Source organism: Physella acuta, unplaced genomic scaffold (genome assembly GCF_028476545.2).
Source record: "Physella acuta isolate Inbredline_101_S28 unplaced genomic scaffold, ASM2847654v3 ptg001039l, whole genome shotgun sequence".
Classification (NCBI taxonomy): Eukaryota; Metazoa; Mollusca; class Gastropoda; family Physidae; genus Physella; species Physella acuta.
In genome coordinates, this window is record NW_026732556.1 from 304 (window position 1) to 20,270 (window position 19,967).

At 33.4% G+C, this 19,967-nt stretch overlaps 2 protein-coding genes across 7 annotated transcripts; both read left to right on the forward strand.

Moving 5' to 3' along the window:
* The first annotated feature begins 1,713 nt into the window (after nucleotides 1-1,713).
* On the forward strand, nucleotides 1,714-5,812 carry LOC131954911 (tryparedoxin). Its single transcript, XM_059318757.1, has 3 exons — nucleotides 1,714-1,912; nucleotides 4,702-4,901; nucleotides 5,263-5,812. The coding sequence occupies exons 1-3, from the start codon at nucleotides 1,825-1,827 to the stop codon at nucleotides 5,401-5,403; spliced, it is 429 nt and encodes a 142-aa protein (XP_059174740.1). The 5' UTR covers nucleotides 1,714-1,824; the 3' UTR covers nucleotides 5,404-5,812.
* Nucleotides 5,813-10,941: 5,129 nt separating this feature from the next.
* Nucleotides 10,942-19,888, forward strand: LOC131954907 (acyl-CoA 6-desaturase). Of its 6 annotated transcripts, none has more exons than XM_059318732.1 (11): nucleotides 10,942-10,960; nucleotides 11,713-11,930; nucleotides 12,725-12,814; nucleotides 13,260-13,457; nucleotides 14,088-14,189; nucleotides 14,297-14,483; nucleotides 15,158-15,234; nucleotides 15,544-15,641; nucleotides 15,755-15,934; nucleotides 17,602-17,727; nucleotides 17,838-19,888. In XM_059318732.1, exons 1-11 carry the CDS (start codon nucleotides 10,957-10,959, stop codon nucleotides 17,887-17,889), a joined length of 1,332 nt encoding a protein of 443 aa, XP_059174715.1. In that variant the 5' UTR covers nucleotides 10,942-10,956; the 3' UTR covers nucleotides 17,890-19,888. The 6 variants fall into 6 exon arrangements, with proteins under 6 accessions (XP_059174715.1, XP_059174719.1, XP_059174717.1 ...); XM_059318736.1 differs by having other exon boundaries at nucleotides 10,948-11,044; XM_059318734.1 differs by lacking the exon at nucleotides 10,942-10,960 and adding an exon at nucleotides 11,108-11,209.
* The last annotated feature ends 79 nt before the right edge of the window (nucleotides 19,889-19,967 follow it).

Consider the following 19,967-nt stretch of genomic DNA (forward strand, 5'->3'; position numbering starts at 1 on the left):
ATGTGAGATGGTGGTGGATGTAAGATGTTGGTGATGTGAGATGTTGTTGGTGGATGTAAGATGTTGGTGGATGTGAGATGTTGTTGGTGGATGTAAAGATGTTGGTGGATGTGAGATGTTGTTGGTGGATGATGAGGATGTGAGCTGTTGTTGGTGGATGTGAGATGGTGGCTGGATGTAAGGTGATCTGATGATGGTGGATGTGAGATGGTGGTGCGATGTGAGATGTGGTGGCTGTAAGATGTTGGTGGATGTGAGATGTTGTTGGTGGATGTAAGATGTAGGTGGATGTGTGAGATGGTGGTGGATGTGAGATGGTGGTGGATGTGAGGATGGTCGGTGGATGTGAATGGTGGTGGATGTAAGATGTTGGTGGATGTGAGATGTTGTTGGTGGATGTCAGAGTTGGTGGATGGATGGTGGATGTGAGATGGTGATGGATGTAAAGATGATGGTGAGAGATGGTGGTGGATGTGAGATGGTGGTGGATGTGAGATGTTGTGATGTGAGATGATGTGGTGGATGTGAGATGGTGGTGGATGTGAGATGTTTTGGTGGATGTAAGATGTTGTTGGTGGATGAAGATGTTGTTGGCTGGATGTGAGATGTTGTTGGTGGATGTGAGATGGTGGTGGATGTGAGATGTTGTTGGTGATGTGAGATGTTGTTGGTGAGAATGTTGTTGGTGAAGTGAGATGTGTTGATGCTGAGATGGTGATGGATGTGAGATGATGGTGGATGTGAGCTGGATGTGAGCTGTGAGTGAGGCAGGTGAGATGATTGTTGTGATGTAAGATGTTGTTGGGTGGATGTGAGAAGTGTTGGTGGATGTGAGATGTTGTTGGATGGATGTGAGATGGTGGATGTGAGATGTTGTTGGTGGATGTGAGATGTTGTATGATGAGATGAGATGGAGTAGGTGATGTGAGATGGAGGTGAGATGTGAGATGTCGGTGATGTGAGACTGGTGATGATGTGATGGTGGTGGATGTGAGCATGTTGTTGGTGGATGTGAGATGTTTTGGTGGATGTCGAGATGGTGTTGGTGGATCGTGAGATGGTGGTGGATGATGGTGAGGTGGATGTGAGATGTGGTGGATGTGAGATGTTGGTGGATGTGAGAGGTCATGTATTCTGCCAACATTTTTGCCTTATTTTGTCTCTGCCTACATCTTCAGCTCTACAAAATCTAGCGAAGCTCCGCCCTCTCATTAATTATGCTGTACCATCCAGGTGTGGGTCACATCGACTACAACAATTAATGAAGTAACTTAAGTAACAGGAAAATCCAAACGTTACTTCTTTTAATCAACATCCTAATCTTCTGTAAATAAAAATTCAAATCAATAGTTATAAATTCATAGCATTGATTACTAATTTTGTATTTATTAATCGAATTAATTATGTGATATATTTTATCCTTTAGTAAACACAGGGTAACATAAAATACCAGATTTAACGACACATCAACGGATCGAAACAAATTCATTATTTTGGTACTTTTAGTTTTTTAAAATTAGTCTAACGGGTTGGGGGGGGGTAACTCAATTAACTGCAAAAATAATCAATAAACTGAAACCAAATATACATATTCAGAATTGCTCTGGTTAAGCAAGTCATTTCTTTACCTGTATTAACAACGTTGTAGTCACATTCTAATTTTACTGTAGGGAATCGATACCGTGTTCTATATATAGAAGATTACGCCGATAAACTAGGCCAAGCTGTTTGTTGTGTTTCCATCTCAGTACACGACACCAGTCGGCCGTGCTAGCTACCGTGCGGTGTACACCAGACTTAGGATCAGTGTTGGAATATTTGAAGATGGCTTTAGTCAAGCTGTTGGGGGACAAGGTTGTGGGCAAGAATGGTCAAGTGGCTGTCTCCTCCCTCTCAGACAACGATGTTGTTGGTGAGTACTGTCTGTGTGTCCTGTGTGTTGAGATACACGTCACTCGGTCAGGTGTAAGTCAACACGCTAGGTCAGAGTCCACTACATTTTTTTGTATGACTTTTATCAATTGTAGAAGACAATACGGGTTGTTGCTTAATTGCATTCGTCATCTCGGTACTTGTATTTTGTATGTTTTGCTAAGGTGGTATAGATACTATAGAAGTTATGATTTATATTGGAAGGTCGCCGTTTCATAAGGCATACCGACACAAAATGAAACACACCGGTCTGTATAGTATAGAGCTGCTAGCTACGATGCTGTAGGCTACTCTGTGGTCTGCATGGAAATGATTGTACCGGTGTACCGGCATTTTTTGTAGCGTTTTTAAACTGCAAGAAAAATAAAATTACTAAAAATATAATTGATTAAAATTTAATATTAGCTTAGACTTATGGCCTACAACATCACGGGGTTGTCAGGCTTGCCGGTCGAGAGATTTATTCAGGGTTTCAGGGTTCATGAGACAGATATAAATTGGGGGGGGGGGGGGCGGCTAGTGTTTCTTCCAGACTTTTTTCTCCGTTAACAGTATATAATTTCTATATAAATTCCATTTCGTTCCGGGGGGGGGGGGGGGGGGCAAAGAAAGTCCTACCACCCCGAAGCGAAGAGATGCCTGGAAGAAACTCGGGGGGGGGTATAGATCTCTTGTTCTAAATTATACAGGCCTAATATTACTAGTAATTATTTCCAAGAAATGAGGGAGGGAGGGGTTTTCATAAATTAAAAATATTGTCGAAGTAGCGCAGCTTCCTTGATAAGATGAGATATCAAGTGACTCAAAGTTTTGCATGTTCTTGTTGAGATTAGAGAAATGCATTCGTTGGGAAATTTTAAGGTTTATACAATTATATTTATGGCACTGTAACATTTACCACCCCTCCCCGCAAACCTTTTACAAGTAGTACAAGCCATAATGTGGTCCATTGGTTAGATATATTAAGCCTGGAACAAGTGAGTGTCGACTGGATATAGAAAAACATCATTGTGTCATGTTAGTGTGGATAGGTGAGAGACGACTGTGGATATAGCTCGAGTCGAATGGCACGGGTATACCGGCTCATGAGTTGTACTCCAGCCAGGCAGGCCTCGGCGTAGTGAACTCCAACTAACTGGCAAATTTATGGACTGAAACAGTGTCACGAAGATATTGCTTTGATACACTACTCACTACATGTTGGTAGTTTATTCATCCGTGGGCTCTCACCATGCTTACCTCCCTTTCCCCCCCCCCCCCCCCCCCCCCCCCCACCAGGCGTGGGACGTCGTCCTACCGTCTGTTACCCGGCTTGATCGCGGGGGAATGAACATAGCTGTACTGTTTTATTTTTCTTAGAAATGAAAAATTGAAATCCGGGAGTTTTTTTTTATAACGTGTTTAGGGAATAAACATCATCAATGCCCAGAGGCGTAGCCAGGGGAGAGCGTGTGAGGCAGCCGCCCCTAAGAGTGCCGGACGGGGTAGAAAAAAACTGAAAGCTCATTTTTAGCTGCATCATTGAGTTGTAAAAAGTCAAAGTTAAGATAGAGACTATTACTTGGTTTATTACAGTTACAGGCTTAACTATTTCCTATCTGTGACACCGACATCAAAACTGTTACGGTTAAGGGAAAGAGACTGGTACCCCAGTCTTTCCGAATTTCAACTTGAATCACTATAAATGGTGGTATTAGGGCGAAAAATTGATAGTTCGCCCCTGAATGTGTCGCTAAGACTCGTCTAGTCATGGTTTTCTAGCGTGTGCCTACCTCTTAATATGGAGATTTTACAATGACGTGTAATTATTATGTGTATGTGTTGGCTACATAGAGCATCTGTACCATGCATTATGGGAACGTGTGTAATCAGCCAATCTGTGATTGAGAGCTATGACAAATACTAGTTTTGTTATTCACAGCGCGTGCCGTTAAGTTCCAATACTGAGCCGTAGCCCCGCCCCGTGACACAGCAGTTACCGTATTGACTTCAAGCGACCCTGACCTCCCTGACCTTACAATGAATAACATTGTATAGACCACTTTACGTGTAGTCTACACGCGTAACCTCATTATTGACATTATCTACAATGTGCGCGATAGCTCGAATACGCAATTGAACGATTATGTTTTCAACAGGACTAAATATGCATTGATTAAACATGTACGGTAACTTCAAGTTAACTAAAAAACCAAAACCCAGTAGTGATGACACCGCGACGCGTGTTTTATTTACGTGTCGTCGTCATGGAGATTCGACCAATTCGTGTAGCTACAACAGACCAATCAAGTCTGGGATCGATATGACCTATTATGTTGTCTAAATCATCCTAACTCCGCAATCAGTACCGAGGTAACGACCTGGGTATCTTTCAGATATCTCCAAGGGGGGTGGGGGGGGGGGGGGCGTGTGAAGGGGGTTGTGCAGACACTGGTTAAAGTATATATATTTTCTAGATCTATATAATATCCAATAATTAATAATGTTCCTGTCGGCCTTTTGTCCTACATCCTTTTGAAGAGAGAGAGCTTGATGAACTTTAGAGAAATCGTCTTTCATTTTTTTTAAGGTATCTAATGTTTTTTCCCCACTTGAATTAGAAGGTGGATTAATAATATATATAGGAAAACATCCTTCTTGTGTCATTCATGGGTAGCATTATAAAAACAAACTTATTCTACTTCTAGGAGTGGACGTGTTAAAAAATGAAACTTGAGCAAATTACTCATATTTTTTCATGATTTCACAGCTAAATTTTGTTTTCCCCAGGCTTTTACTTCTCTGCCCACTGGTGCCCCCCATGCCGTGGGTTTACGCCTGTTCTTGCAGAATACTACACCAAACTAAGAAATGCTGGGAAAAAATTTGAAGTGGTCTTCGTCAGCTCTGATAGAGATGAGGCATCTTGCCAGGAGTACTTTAACAGCATGCCATGGTTGTTGCTACCGTATGAGGAAAGGGATACAAAGGTCTTAGACGCATTTTTCATGTATACACAACGCTAATCAATTCCAACCAACAACACTCTAAAGTTTATTGTAACAGCAACAGCTGCTAGTTTTATTATTATTATTGGGATCTTTAAAAGTCCCTACAGTATGAATACTTCCAAATTGAATAGCATAATAATACCCATATCAGACTAAATACATAACGATAGATTCTGGAGTTTTAAAAATAATTTTAAAAAATCAACAGTTAATAGAAAATTCAGTTAGCCTAAATTATTAGATGGATGTTAGGTGCAATCATTAAGTACTTCAATACACAAGGGCTACTTTCATTTGATATCATGCTTGCACTCACAGCTGTATGATAATTCTATTACAGGATGAACTGTGTTCTTCCTACGGCATTAGAGGGATCCCAACACTCGTTCTACTAGATGCCAAAACTGGGGACACCATTTCTACAGATGGTCGAAGCATTGTTACAACCGACACAGATGGTGACAAGTTCCCATGGAAGTAAAAAGCAATCCAGATAGTTTATTTTTAAAAGATCTAGCTAGATTTGCTAATTTTTACACTTTCTTTTTTTTCTTTATAAAGTCAGCAATTTGTTCGTGCCCTAGGTAACTAGGTTGTCATTCAAATAGGCCTTCTTGATAGTTCTGTAAATTTTAGTTAAGTTGCCTTTAACTAAGGTACTATTTAGAAAATTATTTACCTTGATCTGAGGGATTGTAGTGCACCTGATCATTATACAAGATACAACCACAGTATGTTTTATTTTTTTGTGATATTTCATTGTGAGTTGTAAAATTTATTAAAAGTTTATTTATTATTTGCTCATGCAAGACCAATATTTTACAGTGTTTATATTGTTTCTGAAATAATGTGTTTTATGTACTGAAAGCATATTAAATGATACAATGTTATGTAGTTTTTTAGTCTGTTATTTGTGCATACAAATTATTTAAGATTCTGATATTCAGCAACTTTTTTGTTAATACAGTATTTCAAGTTACATACAGTAGGCAAAGTATTAGTTTTAGGAATTTAAAAACATTTTTTTTTAAATAAAATTAATTATGAAATTTTTGTTTGCTTAAATTTGTCATAGATTGGGCATAACACCTGGCTAAATCCTCAAATTTGTTGCTGTATTAAAATAATGTCTGACCAAAATTATTAGGGGTTCATCAAAGTAAAGCTATAAATTCAAATTTTATATATTAAAAAATTTATCCAAACCCAGAGATCAGAAAATCTGCAATAAAGGTAGAATTTAAAAATGTGAGCTTAGTTAGAAAAATTATTCTGTTTAAAATTAAACTTAGAATGCATAATATTAAAGCACAGACCTCACCAAAAAACAAAAACAAAAGACTGTAAACAAAACAACAAAAATACCAATGCTATTTACTAACCAGGTTTTTTAAACTGAATTATTCAAGGCAATATGTGTCAGTAATAATATGGTGTTTTGCTGAATAAAAATTGTACATATTTTTTTCATCATAACATACACATTTTATTTTTGATGAGTGAAATCACTACTAAGCCAACCTCATCATCCCCCATCCCCGTAGGCGTGCACAAAACTCAACTTTCCTTTCTTGCCATATATGAATGTCACATAAGAACTGGGGGGTGGGGGTGGAGGAAGTTGGCAAGTAGTTTGTGTTGTGCAGTGCAACAAATAGACCACTTCCCAATGGGAAACTGGGTCGTCTAGTAAATCAAAACAAAATCTGTGACAATCAGATATGATCTTCCTTATTATTAATGTAATAATAATAATTATTAAACATATTTTCATAAGAGTCTATTGTGGGACAAACAATAAGTTGCATGCTAGCTAGATCTAGATCTACAATTTTTACAGATCATTATTTGAACTAGGTAATTCAAATGATGTAATCATACATCAGCAACATTTGGACCTAATGACTAGAACAGGGGTCGGCAACCTGCAGCTCATGAGCAGCATGCAGCTCTTTTGATGTCAAGATGCGGCTCTTCAGCTCCGTGCACAAATATTAATAATTGTTTTATTTTCAAAACTCATAAAAATATTGTTCTGCAACACTCTGTAATGAACGATATAATAATAAACAATAAACACTCACTATTCTATTAAAATATTTAGTTATTTCCTATTTCAATTAAATTGTTCATCCCAAATTGAAACAATCAACTTCATGGTGGATATCACAAAGAAACGAAACAAGCTAAATATAAAACTGCAAGGAAAGGAAAACCCAAGCTATGCCTTGTTTGAAGAAGTGGATTGTTTAAAAAAAATTTACTTTTTTGTTGAAGGCATGGAGAGCGGTAAATTACTTAAATTTTGAAAAGTCAGAAAAAAATTTCATGATGAAACCAATGCAACTATTAACATGAATTCAGAGGTGTAGCGAGGACGGGGTTGCGGACCGCATTGGGTGACACCATTTAGGGGGGTGACACCAAGGCAAAAAATTGTAAAATGTTCAGGAGAAATATGCTTTTTTTCCAGTTCCATTAATGATTAATTTAAGTTAAATAGTCTTTTAAGTACAAATTGGCAATTATTACAAGGGGGTTAGGGTGACACCGTGACGTAATGCACACTACCTATAGAGAAAACAAAGTTACATCCAACTGTATTAGTACCATATATATGTATAGATATATATATATATAATATATATATATATATATATTATATATATATATATTATATATATATATATATATATATATATATATATATATATATATATATATATATATATATATATATATATATATATATATATATATATATAAATATATACTTTGTTTCTCTGGGAGGGAGGTGACATCACAAATTGCCGCACCGGATGACACCCGACATAGTGACGCCACTATAAACAATTCAAAACAAATGCAAGTACTCTGACGTTCATAGTAGATTCTCTCAAAACAAAAACTTTAAGCTTTTTGGAATTGATGCTGAATTGATATATTGAATATATATACATATTTATATAGGCCTATTTTATATATATATATATATATATATATATATATATATATATATATATATATATATATATATATATATAAAATAGGCCTATATAAATATGTATATATATTCAATATATCAATTATATATATATATATATATATATCAATATATCAATTATATATATATATATATATATATATATATATATATATATATATATATATATATATATATATATATATATATATATATATATATATATCATTATATATATATATATATATATAGATCTATATATATATATATATATATATATATATATATATATATATATATATATATATAATCATAATTAAATATAATATTTAAATAAAAATGTTAGTGGCTCTTTAAAACAGTGGCGGAACTAGAAAAAAATGGCCCCCCCGCAAAAATTTTTTTTAGGCCCCTATATATATATATATATCTATATGTATATATATATATATATATATATATATATATATATATATATATATATATATATATATATATATATCGGGTGCAGTGGCGTAGCGAGGTCGTGTATCACTCGGTGCGGCACTTAATGGTGTCACCCCCCCAGAGGCATAGAGACCCTTCCCAGGGACAAACTTTCAAATTTTCGATTTGCACCCCCCCCCTCAAGTTTTCGATTTGCACCCCCCCCCCTCAAGTTTTCGATTTGCACCCCCCCCTCAAACTTTCGATTTGCACCCCCCCTCGAGTTTTTCTCTATATATTTTGCTATCTTTTGCCTTGGTGTCACCCCCCTAAATGGTGTCACCCGGTGCGGTCCGCACCCCCCCCCCCCCCCGAAAGAAATTAAATTTATATAATTTATATAGAAAATATATACTTTTAACAGTGCCCGCCCCCCCCCCTCCGAAAATTTCAAGTGCCCCCCCCCCGAAGAAAAAAGTCTGGAAGAAACACTGCCAAAGACCCACCCATATTATAACCGAATATAACCCCTCCCCGTTACGGGCTAAACATGAAATTAAACATTAATACATTCAAAGGTGATATAGATCTTTTGGTTGTTTTTAGGCTTAAAAGCTAGATCATTGTATCCTAAATTTGATTAACTTTAATGTATTTAGTGTTAATAACTAATGTTCAATTAATACGTGTACTAATTATAAAACAATTAATAATATAAAGACGAGCCTTACCTTCCTTGTTGTGTGAATTAGACTCGTCAACAAAATACTTCATCAGGTAAATGAACAACTACTGACTAGTGTCTTTAACAAAATGTGCAGAAGTAGTCAGTTTACAGTTCAGTAGTTCATAGACGGTTCGTTAATCTATGCATTACATCTTATTGTAAGAGTAAGGGTGTGGTGAGGGGTAGAGGTGAGGGGTAGGGGTAGGGGTGAGAGGGGGGTGAGGGGGGAGGGGTGAGAGTTGGGAAGGTTCAAAGGAAGGGGACTAGAAAGTGCCGATAAACATCTACATCAATAGTGCCGACTTTTTCCGGTCGTCTAGAAGACCAGAATAGTCGCCGCAACATTTCCCCAGCCCGATTTCAAAGCGTGCCGGCAAAAACTTCAGATGCTTCGCTAAAGGGAGATAACTTAAACTTTCACAAGTTTATTGATACAGTTGTTAAAGTAAAAATGAACGCAATTATAAATGTATGACATCGAAATAAATAATTATATTTTTTGTAGAGTCCAGGCCAGTAGTTTAAACACACAATCATATATATATATATATATATATATATATATATATATATATATATATATATATATATATATATATATATATATATATATATTTAATAATGTAAACAATATAACAATCCTTTTTTGTTCTCCTAATCGACGCCACTAAAACTAAAAAGGTAGGCTACGTCTTTGAAGTTGTCTATATGTCTGGCGGTCTCTCGAGCTATATTCTGTACATTTTTTTCAAAGACGTTTGCCGACTATCGTGTTTTTTTGTAACTGTAGAAGAAAGATAACTCGACCTCCACCTAATTTTAAAAAAAAAAATTAATTTTTTTTTTTAATTTTTTTTTTACATTTTTTTTTTAAAATAATTTAGCCAGGATTTTTGGGCCCCCAATCGGTCTGCCCCCCTCCCCCGCATTGCGGTGTCTGGCGGCACTGTAGTTCCGCCCCTGCGTCTTTGAAGTTGTCTATATGTCTGGCGGTCTCTCGAGCTATAGTCTGTACATTTTTTTTCAAAGACGTTTGCCGACTATCGTGTTTTTTTATAACTGTAGAAGAAAGATAACTCGACCTCCACCTAATTTTAAAAAAAAAAAAAATTTAAATTTTTTTTTGTTTTAATTTTTTTTTACATTTTTTTTTTTAAAAATAATTTAGCCAGGATTTTTGGGCCCCCAATCGGTCTGCCCCCCTCCCCCGCATTGCGGTGTCTGGCGGCACTGTAGTTCCGCCCCTGATAAGTGTGCAAGTACATCGAAAAGGCTGGTCAAAATTATATAAAGACGTTAGTTTGATTCTCGAATGGTTTATCGCGTTATGTTTATTTTTTTCATTTTTGGCTTTGATAATATCAATTTTGAAAACATTGATTTTTATAGCTATACTATTGTATAGTACGTTTTATTTAAGTAACAATTCAGAGAATCAATAGCTTTTTAATATAGATAGTACAAAACTATTTAAATGAGCTTCGTGGGCATCCCTATTTGTTTTTTTTTTTTTACAAAACCACTTTCAAGATGCATGAAAAACATAATTTTTGAAAAAAAAATTCATTGTTTTTTGGTCGGAACTGGGCCCCTAAACGTCATGGGCCCCCCCGCATTGCGGGGTCTGGCGGTATGGTAGTTCCGCCCCTGCTTTAAAAACTGGGAAATTTTGTAAATTGTAACTTTTGGCTCTGCCGTCTCAAAAGGTTGCCGACCCCTGGACTAGAAGAATCTAGGCCTACTTCAAAACTTGAGTTCATGTGTACCTGCAAGTTAAAAAAAAAGAAGGGACACTTCCTCATTGAAATTGTGGAACAAAACTTTGGTATCCAACAAAAAATGACAGGCTGCAAGAAAACTATGCTGCGATTAGTATCTAGTATCTAGTATCTAAATCTATGCGTATGTTTAAATGTCAACAATAAAATGATAGAAAGCTTCATGCTTTGGAATTATTTTGTAACTATTTAACCGACTTGTGTGCCAGTGTGTGGTAATAGGAAAATGTTTGTTATGAAATTGTTATGACTACCGGTGGCGTTACGCTACCGCTACCAATACCACCATACACCCGCAAAGTGTTGGTATTTTTGGCATCTAGATTTTAGATCTATAAATCTATACTTATGTAACTGGGACTTCCATTTTAACGTGTGTGCATGTCTATAAAATAATATTAATCTTTCTAAATTTGCTTTGATTTTTTTGATAGGCGTGTTGAAGTTGTATTTCTATTCCTGTTGGAAAATTCTAGTTCTAGTCAGTAGTGAGTAGTCAGTAGGCCTATTTTTTAAAATTTAATTTATTTTAATAGACCTACAATTTAATATATTATTTAAGACTTAAGAAGTAGTTAGTAGATCTATTATCTGGTATTATTAATTAAGCGAAATTGAAATAGGCCTACAAAAATACTATAGGCTAATACTCAAACAGGCCTACTACTACTAGTACTAAGTAACTAATACTACAGTTATTAAGTAGGCCTATTAGACTTAGTTTTTTATTAATTAATTAAAAATATAGTTTAATATAGGTATAGACTAGGCCTATTCAATTGTATTAATTATGCTAGAATTAGTATTTAGATTTTGGACCCTAATCTAAATACTAAATATGCCTTCTAAATATTTTTTTTCCAACTCTTAAAATAGTTCCATTTGAAGGAATAAAAATGGAGAATGGGACAAAAGCTAAAAATGGTCATAGTCATGCCATACAAACTGTCACTTTTGAGGAAGTGAGCAAACACAATAAAAAAGATGACCAATGGCTACTAATTAATGGAAAAGCGTATGACATAACAAACTTTGCCAAGAAACACCCTGGTGGAGCCAAAATACTTAACCATTATGCAGGAGAGGATGCAACGGTAATTTTATTAGGTTTAAAAGTTTTTTTCTTTATGGTATTAAGAGTCATCCATAAATAAAAGACATCACATTTTTAAAAAATATTTTTACCTTCCCTCTCACCACTTTCACACATCGTCACCAAAATGCCAGAATCTTACCCCAAAATGATGTAACACCTCAGCCTTTAATAATTTTGGTTTTAAAACATTTACTTCTTTCTAAAATATTTCCTGAACTTAGTAAAATATCAATTTCCCATATTGATACATTTCTATAACAATGTTTTAAAAATGCAAAACAACTACCTAATTTTATTTTCTATCAATACTTTTTAAAACTCAAAAACATGTCAAAAATACCCCCTTTCTCCATTGACACATATTGTCACAACATTTCAACCTCCCATCTCTACCTCCTCTGATTGTAACATTGTTTAAGGATGTCCTCTTACAATAGTATGTAAATTACCTACCTAATTAATTAATTTTTTTCATAGACAATCAGTATCACAGGTAGAAAAAGTAAACACATACTATAATATTGAGAGTAATGAAAGTATAAGCCTACTACATAACATGTTTTATAGATGAGTAGTTTGTACTGAGGGCATATAATTATTTCATACATTAGGCCTATATGTGTGAACTGGAGGTTCACCTTATCCAAATATGTAGTCCTAGGTCTTCAAAAATAAAAAGCATTATACTTTTAGCAAATTTATTTACTTATACTTTGCACAATAAAAACATATATCAGAATCAGTAGAGGAATGAGCATACATATGTTTACATATACATTTTTTTTGTTGCAGGATGCTTGGGTTGCATTTCACAATGACAAAGAAAAAGTCGGCAAATTCCTGCAAAGTTTATATGTTGGTGATGTTGTTGATCCACCATTAGTAAGTTAAGCTCTATCAGCTTGATGATTTATCATTTATGGTTCATTTAATTTTTAAATTTGATGCTTTCCTTTTAAGTTAAATTATATAATTTTCAGCATTAAAGATGGGAAATATTTAGTGCCATTTAATAACAAGTAAAAATTATGTATGCCTAACAGTTATAAAATGAGCACTATTTCAGGCTTTAAACTTACAACACACTTACCTTTTCATTATCTGCATACTCTCTGCCTATGAAAAATGACCCATTATTTTAATAGATTATTATAATAGTAAATTTCTGGAAGGAATGAAGATAAGAACATATTAACAGTACAGTTTTATTATCTTATTCACAAAAGTAAATCACATATTATTTTATCGCTTATTTAGTTTTGCACAACCTTAAAATTGTATTGAATTGTTTATGTAAAACCCTACACTTTCTATTTATTCCCTACAGAGTACTCTTAAAAAAGACTTCAGAGATCTGAGAGAGATGGTTGTAAAAAGTGGTTGGCTTAAATCAGATCCATGGTTTTATCTATTTCATTTTTTCCACATCATCGGTCTAGAGGTACTTGCGTGGTGCTTGTTATGGTATTTTGGAACACAGTGGTATATAACACTGGCAGCCATACTCATTTTGGCAACAGTTCAGGTACATATTTTAAGCAAAATACACACTTATATAAACATTATTACACTTGACTTAATATAGTCTTAAGAAAAGTATTACACAGTAAAAAGGAAAAACGCATTAAAATTGAAGTAAGTTCTTATTTTTTATGTTTTAGAAAAATGGGATTTAGAATTATTTTAAGAAATATTTAATATTTTTAACCCAGTCTAATTAAATATAGATATTTTTTTGACACTAGTGAATCCCATTCTCATGTATCCACTCATCCTAGAACAGTCTAGTTCATATTATTTTAACTTAAAGAGCCAAATGGGATCATTGATATTCCTGCTGAAATGGAACTTTTTCATGCAATTTAAAGAAATTGATATAGCACTAATTAGAATAATGCAGTATTCTCAAAAAAAGAAAATTTTAATTAAATCTAGAATATTAGGGGCCTAACTATTTTTAAATAAAAAAATTAAATTTTAATTAAATCTAGAATATTACTATTTTTAAATGCCACCTTAAAATGAAAAAAAAAATATTTAAAAAAAAATTAAAATCATGAATAAAAATATGAAAAAAATCTTGCTTATATGACTTTCTGTAAAGTTGCTGACATCAATGCCAACTAAGTGTCATCTGGTCTTGTCATGATTTCAGGCCCAAGCAGGGTGGACCCAGCATGATTATGGTCACCATAGTGTTTTCCCTGACCTCAAGAGATCACACCTATTCCATCATTTAACTATTGGCTTTATGAAGGTGAATCTTTTGAATTAATCAATGTAATTGAATGCAGTTTATTTAGTTTATTTTTTAAAATTTCTAACAACCCTTCAAATCAAACAATTATTCATCATTTGTATCAGGGAGCCTCATCTCATTGGTGGAACTTCCGCCACTTTCAGCACCATGCAAAACCAAACTTAATCAAAAAAGATCCAGATGTTGAAATTGCGTATCTGTTTCTTATTGGAGACAAGCTTCCTGTTGAGTTTGGTAAAAAGAAGAAAGGTTTTATGCCTTATCAATGGCAGCATGAATATTTTTTTCTATGTAAGTATTTGACCTTGGAAATTTTCAATAGTTGTTTAAAAATGATTTAACGTTTTTCTCTTTAAAAATCTTTTTTTTTCTGCTCGTTTTATATTTTAAACCAATTTCAGAAATGAAACAGCTTTAATGGTACAAAGACTCTTTACATTAAAGATTTGGTGTCTCGAGAGAGACAGTTTAGCTTTATTGTTAGCTAAGGGAACAGGGCATTTTCCCCCTTGTCAATTACCCCCCAGACATTTCCCCCCCAACATTACCCCCGGAGTAATTACCCCCCCCCCCCACCCTGTAGGACATTAGGGTTAGGTTTAGGGTTAAGGTTAGGGTTAGGTTTAGGGCTAGGGTTTGGGTTAGAGTTAGGGTTAAGGCTAGTGTTAGGGTTAGGCTTAAACCAATGTCTAGCGTTGGTTTTGGTTTTGTGTGAAGTTTTAGGCTAAGGTGGATGCTTAGGTTTTGGTCTTTTTCTTAAGGTTAAGATTAAAGTAGTATATAGGATAGAATTTTAGTTAGAGTTAGGCTTCTAACTTGAGGGGGGGGGGGGGGGTAATAGTTCCAGGGGGGGGGGGATGTCCTGTAGCTGTTAGCTAATACCCTCTTAATTTTGACCTTATGTTCAAGTTTTGAAGTTACTTGTGTTCAAGTTACCATCAAGATTTTACATTCTATTTTTTCAGTGGGACCACCCTTATTATTACCAATTTATTTCCATTTTGAGATCATTTACTTTTGTCTTAAAAGGAGAGACTGGCTGGTAAGATAATTTCAATTGAAATTCTTTTAAGATCATTTTACACAAATAATTTTTAAATCAAAAAGGTATGTAGTTTATTTTTAATTAATTTTGTTACAATCTTGTTTTTTACCAAATGTAACCAAACGTAACCAAACGTAAATAACGATGTTTACACCTTACTAATTTAAAAAAAAAAATTCTCTAAATAAATTTTTGAAAATTAAAAAAAATCAGTCTTGGAAAGTTTGAAGAGTACCAGGTCACATTATAATAAATTTAAAAACAATATATCGAAAGATTGAACTATGAATGTAATGTATCTTTCAGGACCTTGGACTGGCCATTGCATTCTTCATGAGATTTTTCTACTGCTACACACCATTTTTTGGTGGTTGGGGAACATTTGCTTTTTATATGGGCATGAGGTACAAAAACCAAATGCTTAACTCTTTAAATTTTAAGTATCTGTTAATTTTTAAAGATTGACCTACATTCTATTCTAAGCATGTACATGAGATCTGAACATTTTTCTCTGTAGGTTTGTTGAAAGTCACTGGTTCACCTGGGTCACACAAATGAGTCACCTGCCCAACGAGGTAGACAGAGACAGCAAAAATCTGGACTGGTTCACCTTGCAGCTGAGGTCAAGTTGTAACGTCAAGTCTAGCTGGTTCAACGACTGGTTCACAGGTCACCTCAACTATCAGATTGAGCACCAGTAAGTACCACAATGGGGTGGGATCCTTAATGCCAAAACAGGAACTATCAATGTTATGGATCATTTCTAATGCTAAAATACTTTTTCCATAGATTCATGTAGGATATTTATGTTTTGAAATTTCATCTGGGAAAAAATTTATACATTAAAAATGTAATTTCTTGTATGATTTTATTTAAAGTGGATAAAATACATGTAGTTTTTTTTCCTATTAGTGATGTTTTAAAATTATTTTTTAGCTTCAATAATTTGGGCAATCCCCAAACAAGCTGGACACATTTATTCCCTTTTATAAATACACTGTTTGCAAATCCTTGCTGGTATTGCTTATTTCAACAAACGATAGAGGAAATACGCTACTGGGTTAGATCCTCTCACATCTGGTTTAGGATATATACAAAGTATGACGAAATAGTCTGTGGAAAAACAAAAAACACTTCTACATAAAATATAGATCTAAACATTAAAAAAATACTTATTTCATCAATTCATTGGATGATATAAGCACTTCCATCCTTGCTATGTCATCTGTAAATAGTAGAATTATTAATGTAACTGTTAAGTCATATTAATTTAGCCAGAGGGTTTATAGTGAATTGTTTGTACACCCAGTACTGATATTAACACTCCATAGTAAATTTTAATTGTTCTTGCTGACAACATTTAATCAATATCCATCACTGTTATAATGACATTTGCATCACAAGTCTGGTGTCACCTGGTGGGGTAACACAAAGATTCCACCTTCTTCATTAACATTAACTAAAATACAGGCAGATTGATATCACCCCTTGGGAAGATAGCACCACCCAGTGCTCAATGATGTACACATCTGTAATAAGCTATTAAACTAATCCAAAAAAAAAAGCAAACTATCATTAAATTAGATTATTTTATTTTGGTGTCACCTCTTTGAATGGTGATACCCAGTGTGGTCCCCCCACTTTGTGATACATCATAAAAAATTATAACAGAATATAAATATATATTCGTTTTCTTTAAATATTTGTTTATAATTGTATGAAGTCCTTAAGAAGAAATATGCAATGTGCTTAGATCCTATTACATCCAATCAGATGCTTTAATTTATAACCATACATATTTTAAGAATTTTTTAGAGAGGTTTGTTTCATTCAATATTTTATTTTTATAGTCTGTTAATTTTTACACATTTTTTCAGTATTGTTTTCAGGTTCAAAACCTGTCTTAATTATGTTTTTTTTTTGTTATGGGCGCAAATGGTGTTATTTTTATATTTTTAATGCATTAGATCTAACTTGGGTTGGACTTAGGGTTAGGCTTAGTGGTTAGGATTAGGCTTATGGTAAGAGCAATCGATTGTTAGAACAAATATTTAAAAATTTAACTTACTTTATGAATTTAATGAAATTTGTATCTTGTAGAATGGTTTTTTTTGTTTTTGTTTTTATTCAGACAGTTTCATCATACTGTATTGGGAATATGCATATGCTTATATCCTCTCACATCGTGTACAGGAAATAAACACAGTGTTTATTGTTTATTTCCTCTCAACCAGATGATGATAAATATATCCTTAATTGGATGTGAGAGGATTTAAGCACATTGCATATTTCCTGTCTATCGTCAAAACAAACACTACCAATATTGTCTTCATGTAAATAACATAATTTAAATTTTTCTTTTAGTTTATTTCCTACAATGCCTAGAATGAACTATCACAAGGTAGCTCCACTGGTTGAGTCATTGTGCAAGAAACATGGAATAGAATATCGGAATAAAACTTTATATACTGCTTGTGCTGACATTATAAGGTAGGTGAATTAAGCCAAAAAGCTATAATAAAATGTTGCCTTTAAAATTCTGTACATATGTATTTTTATTATTAAATGATAAATAAAATAAATTATTCTTTAATCCCCAGAATGTTGAAAAAGTCTGGTCAGTTATGGTATGATGCTTACTATGATAAATAATAACATAAAAATTAGGTTCCTGAAAAAAGTCTTCTTTAAAAAATGTACATTATAGGAGCTCTCATGAACTATTATAGAACATACTAAAATGTTTTTACAAGTTCTTTTTTTTTCTGCTAGAATTGTTTTTAGATCTCAAATTTGGTGTATTGATTTTGTTAGCTACATATTTTTTATGTTATTATGTGATTGTTATTCTATTTGTATTATTTTAATATGAAAATGTTTCTTTTAAAGTGCAGACACAATCAAATTGTACATTAATTTATTGCATATAGGGCTTACATTAATTTTTAAACATATTCTTTTCTATTCTATTGATCATTTTAAGTTGCATTTTATGATTTTATGACCACAGGGTATAACTTTTTAATTTACCTTAACTCTAATTTTCACTGCTTATAATTAAGCTTCTTTCTATGTATATGCTTATTATATTTTTCTTAAACTATTTTAGGTTTTTTCCTTTTTTAAATGCTTGTTTTTGTAAAAAGAAATTTTTTTTTAATGCGGCAATTTTTGTCAGCTTAAATTATGGAATGATTATTATAATTCTGCATTTCATTATTTTCTTCAGATGTTGTACCATTTACTCTTGGTAAATACAAGTGAGCAGTATTTTAAAAACATCTATTCGTATAGTATGGGAAATCAATGCACAAAAACTAAGTGCAGACCCAACAAGAGTATTGTTATAATTTTATGCAATATCACTAGTCTTATAGGAAGGAATTAACTTAAATTTTGTTTAAGATAACCTTTTATCAGATAAATAGTATTGATGATATCCATTCAATTTGTGATGTTATGTTCTAACTTAACCAGAGTGGACTTAGATTTTGACTTTTCCTCCCTCCCATTTACATACTTGTATATTTTTTAAATCCAATTTACTGCCTCTCTCTACATATCTATAAATATATTAATTTAAAAAGAAAAAGTGATGCTGGGAGATGAAAGTCCCTAAGCTAATGCTGCTGTATCTCAGTTTTGGCTTGAAAGCTGTGAAATTACCAGAATTAAGATTGTAAGGCAGTATTTTTAATGTCTAGATAACCTGTAACACATAGGAGAATCCTACCATCACGTGGCAAATTAGATGTGAACAGAAATTTTTTCTCACACTTGTTTATGTTAATCTCAATGCTTAAACTCTTGACAGATCAATTTTGTGTAAAAAAAACTACGTTTTTGTAAAATATTTTATATATTTTTTGTTTTAGCAGTTCTAAAATTAATACACAATTATAAAAATGTTTTTAAAAACTTTTCATACAAAGCGTGAATTTATAAAATCAGTTTTATACAACCTCAGGCTAATCAACTTTCCTTGTACTTTTCAATCAGCATTGTACATTATTTATTGATTAATCACACAAGTAATATTTATATAATATATTAAATACATAGCTACATCTTGTGCTTGTTTGATCAAAGTCATGTACCTATTCTGTGATAATTATGCCATTTTTATATTTTGAAATATAATAATGAAAATATATAATTTAATTGCATTAGAAATTTTAGGTTATTAACACATTTTTAGATTTTTTAGTCTCTAAGATTTTTTTTTATGTATCCAGTGTGTTGGTTTATGTATTATTTTTATCAAATCTGTTAATGAAGTATTGTATTAGGTTTCTGTCACAGGTCCATCAGCTGCTGTATTATCTGGGTTTTTGCTGATACCCAATCTGTTATTTGACTTGTCAGCTTTTATAAAACAGGAGAAAATTCACATCACCATTGCCTGCTATCTCAATCCTTAATCCATAACATAAGACCCTAGTGTTTAATGTTCTATTATAAAAACACTGAGTTATTTAAGTATTTTCCCTTGCCACTGCTCTGTATAAATCAGATTGTACATTCTTCCCATTAAAATAATCACTGCTGACAAATTTAACTGACATATTGTTTTTTTATATGAACTTATTTTTTTACACACTATCTCACCTCTATTGTGTTTGATGCAATAAATTAGTCAATGTCCAGATAATCTTGTCTTATTCAGTAATCTCTCTGTGTATTCGGGGGGGTAGGGGTGTAGAATGCAGTGTTCTGAGCAATGTTACCAC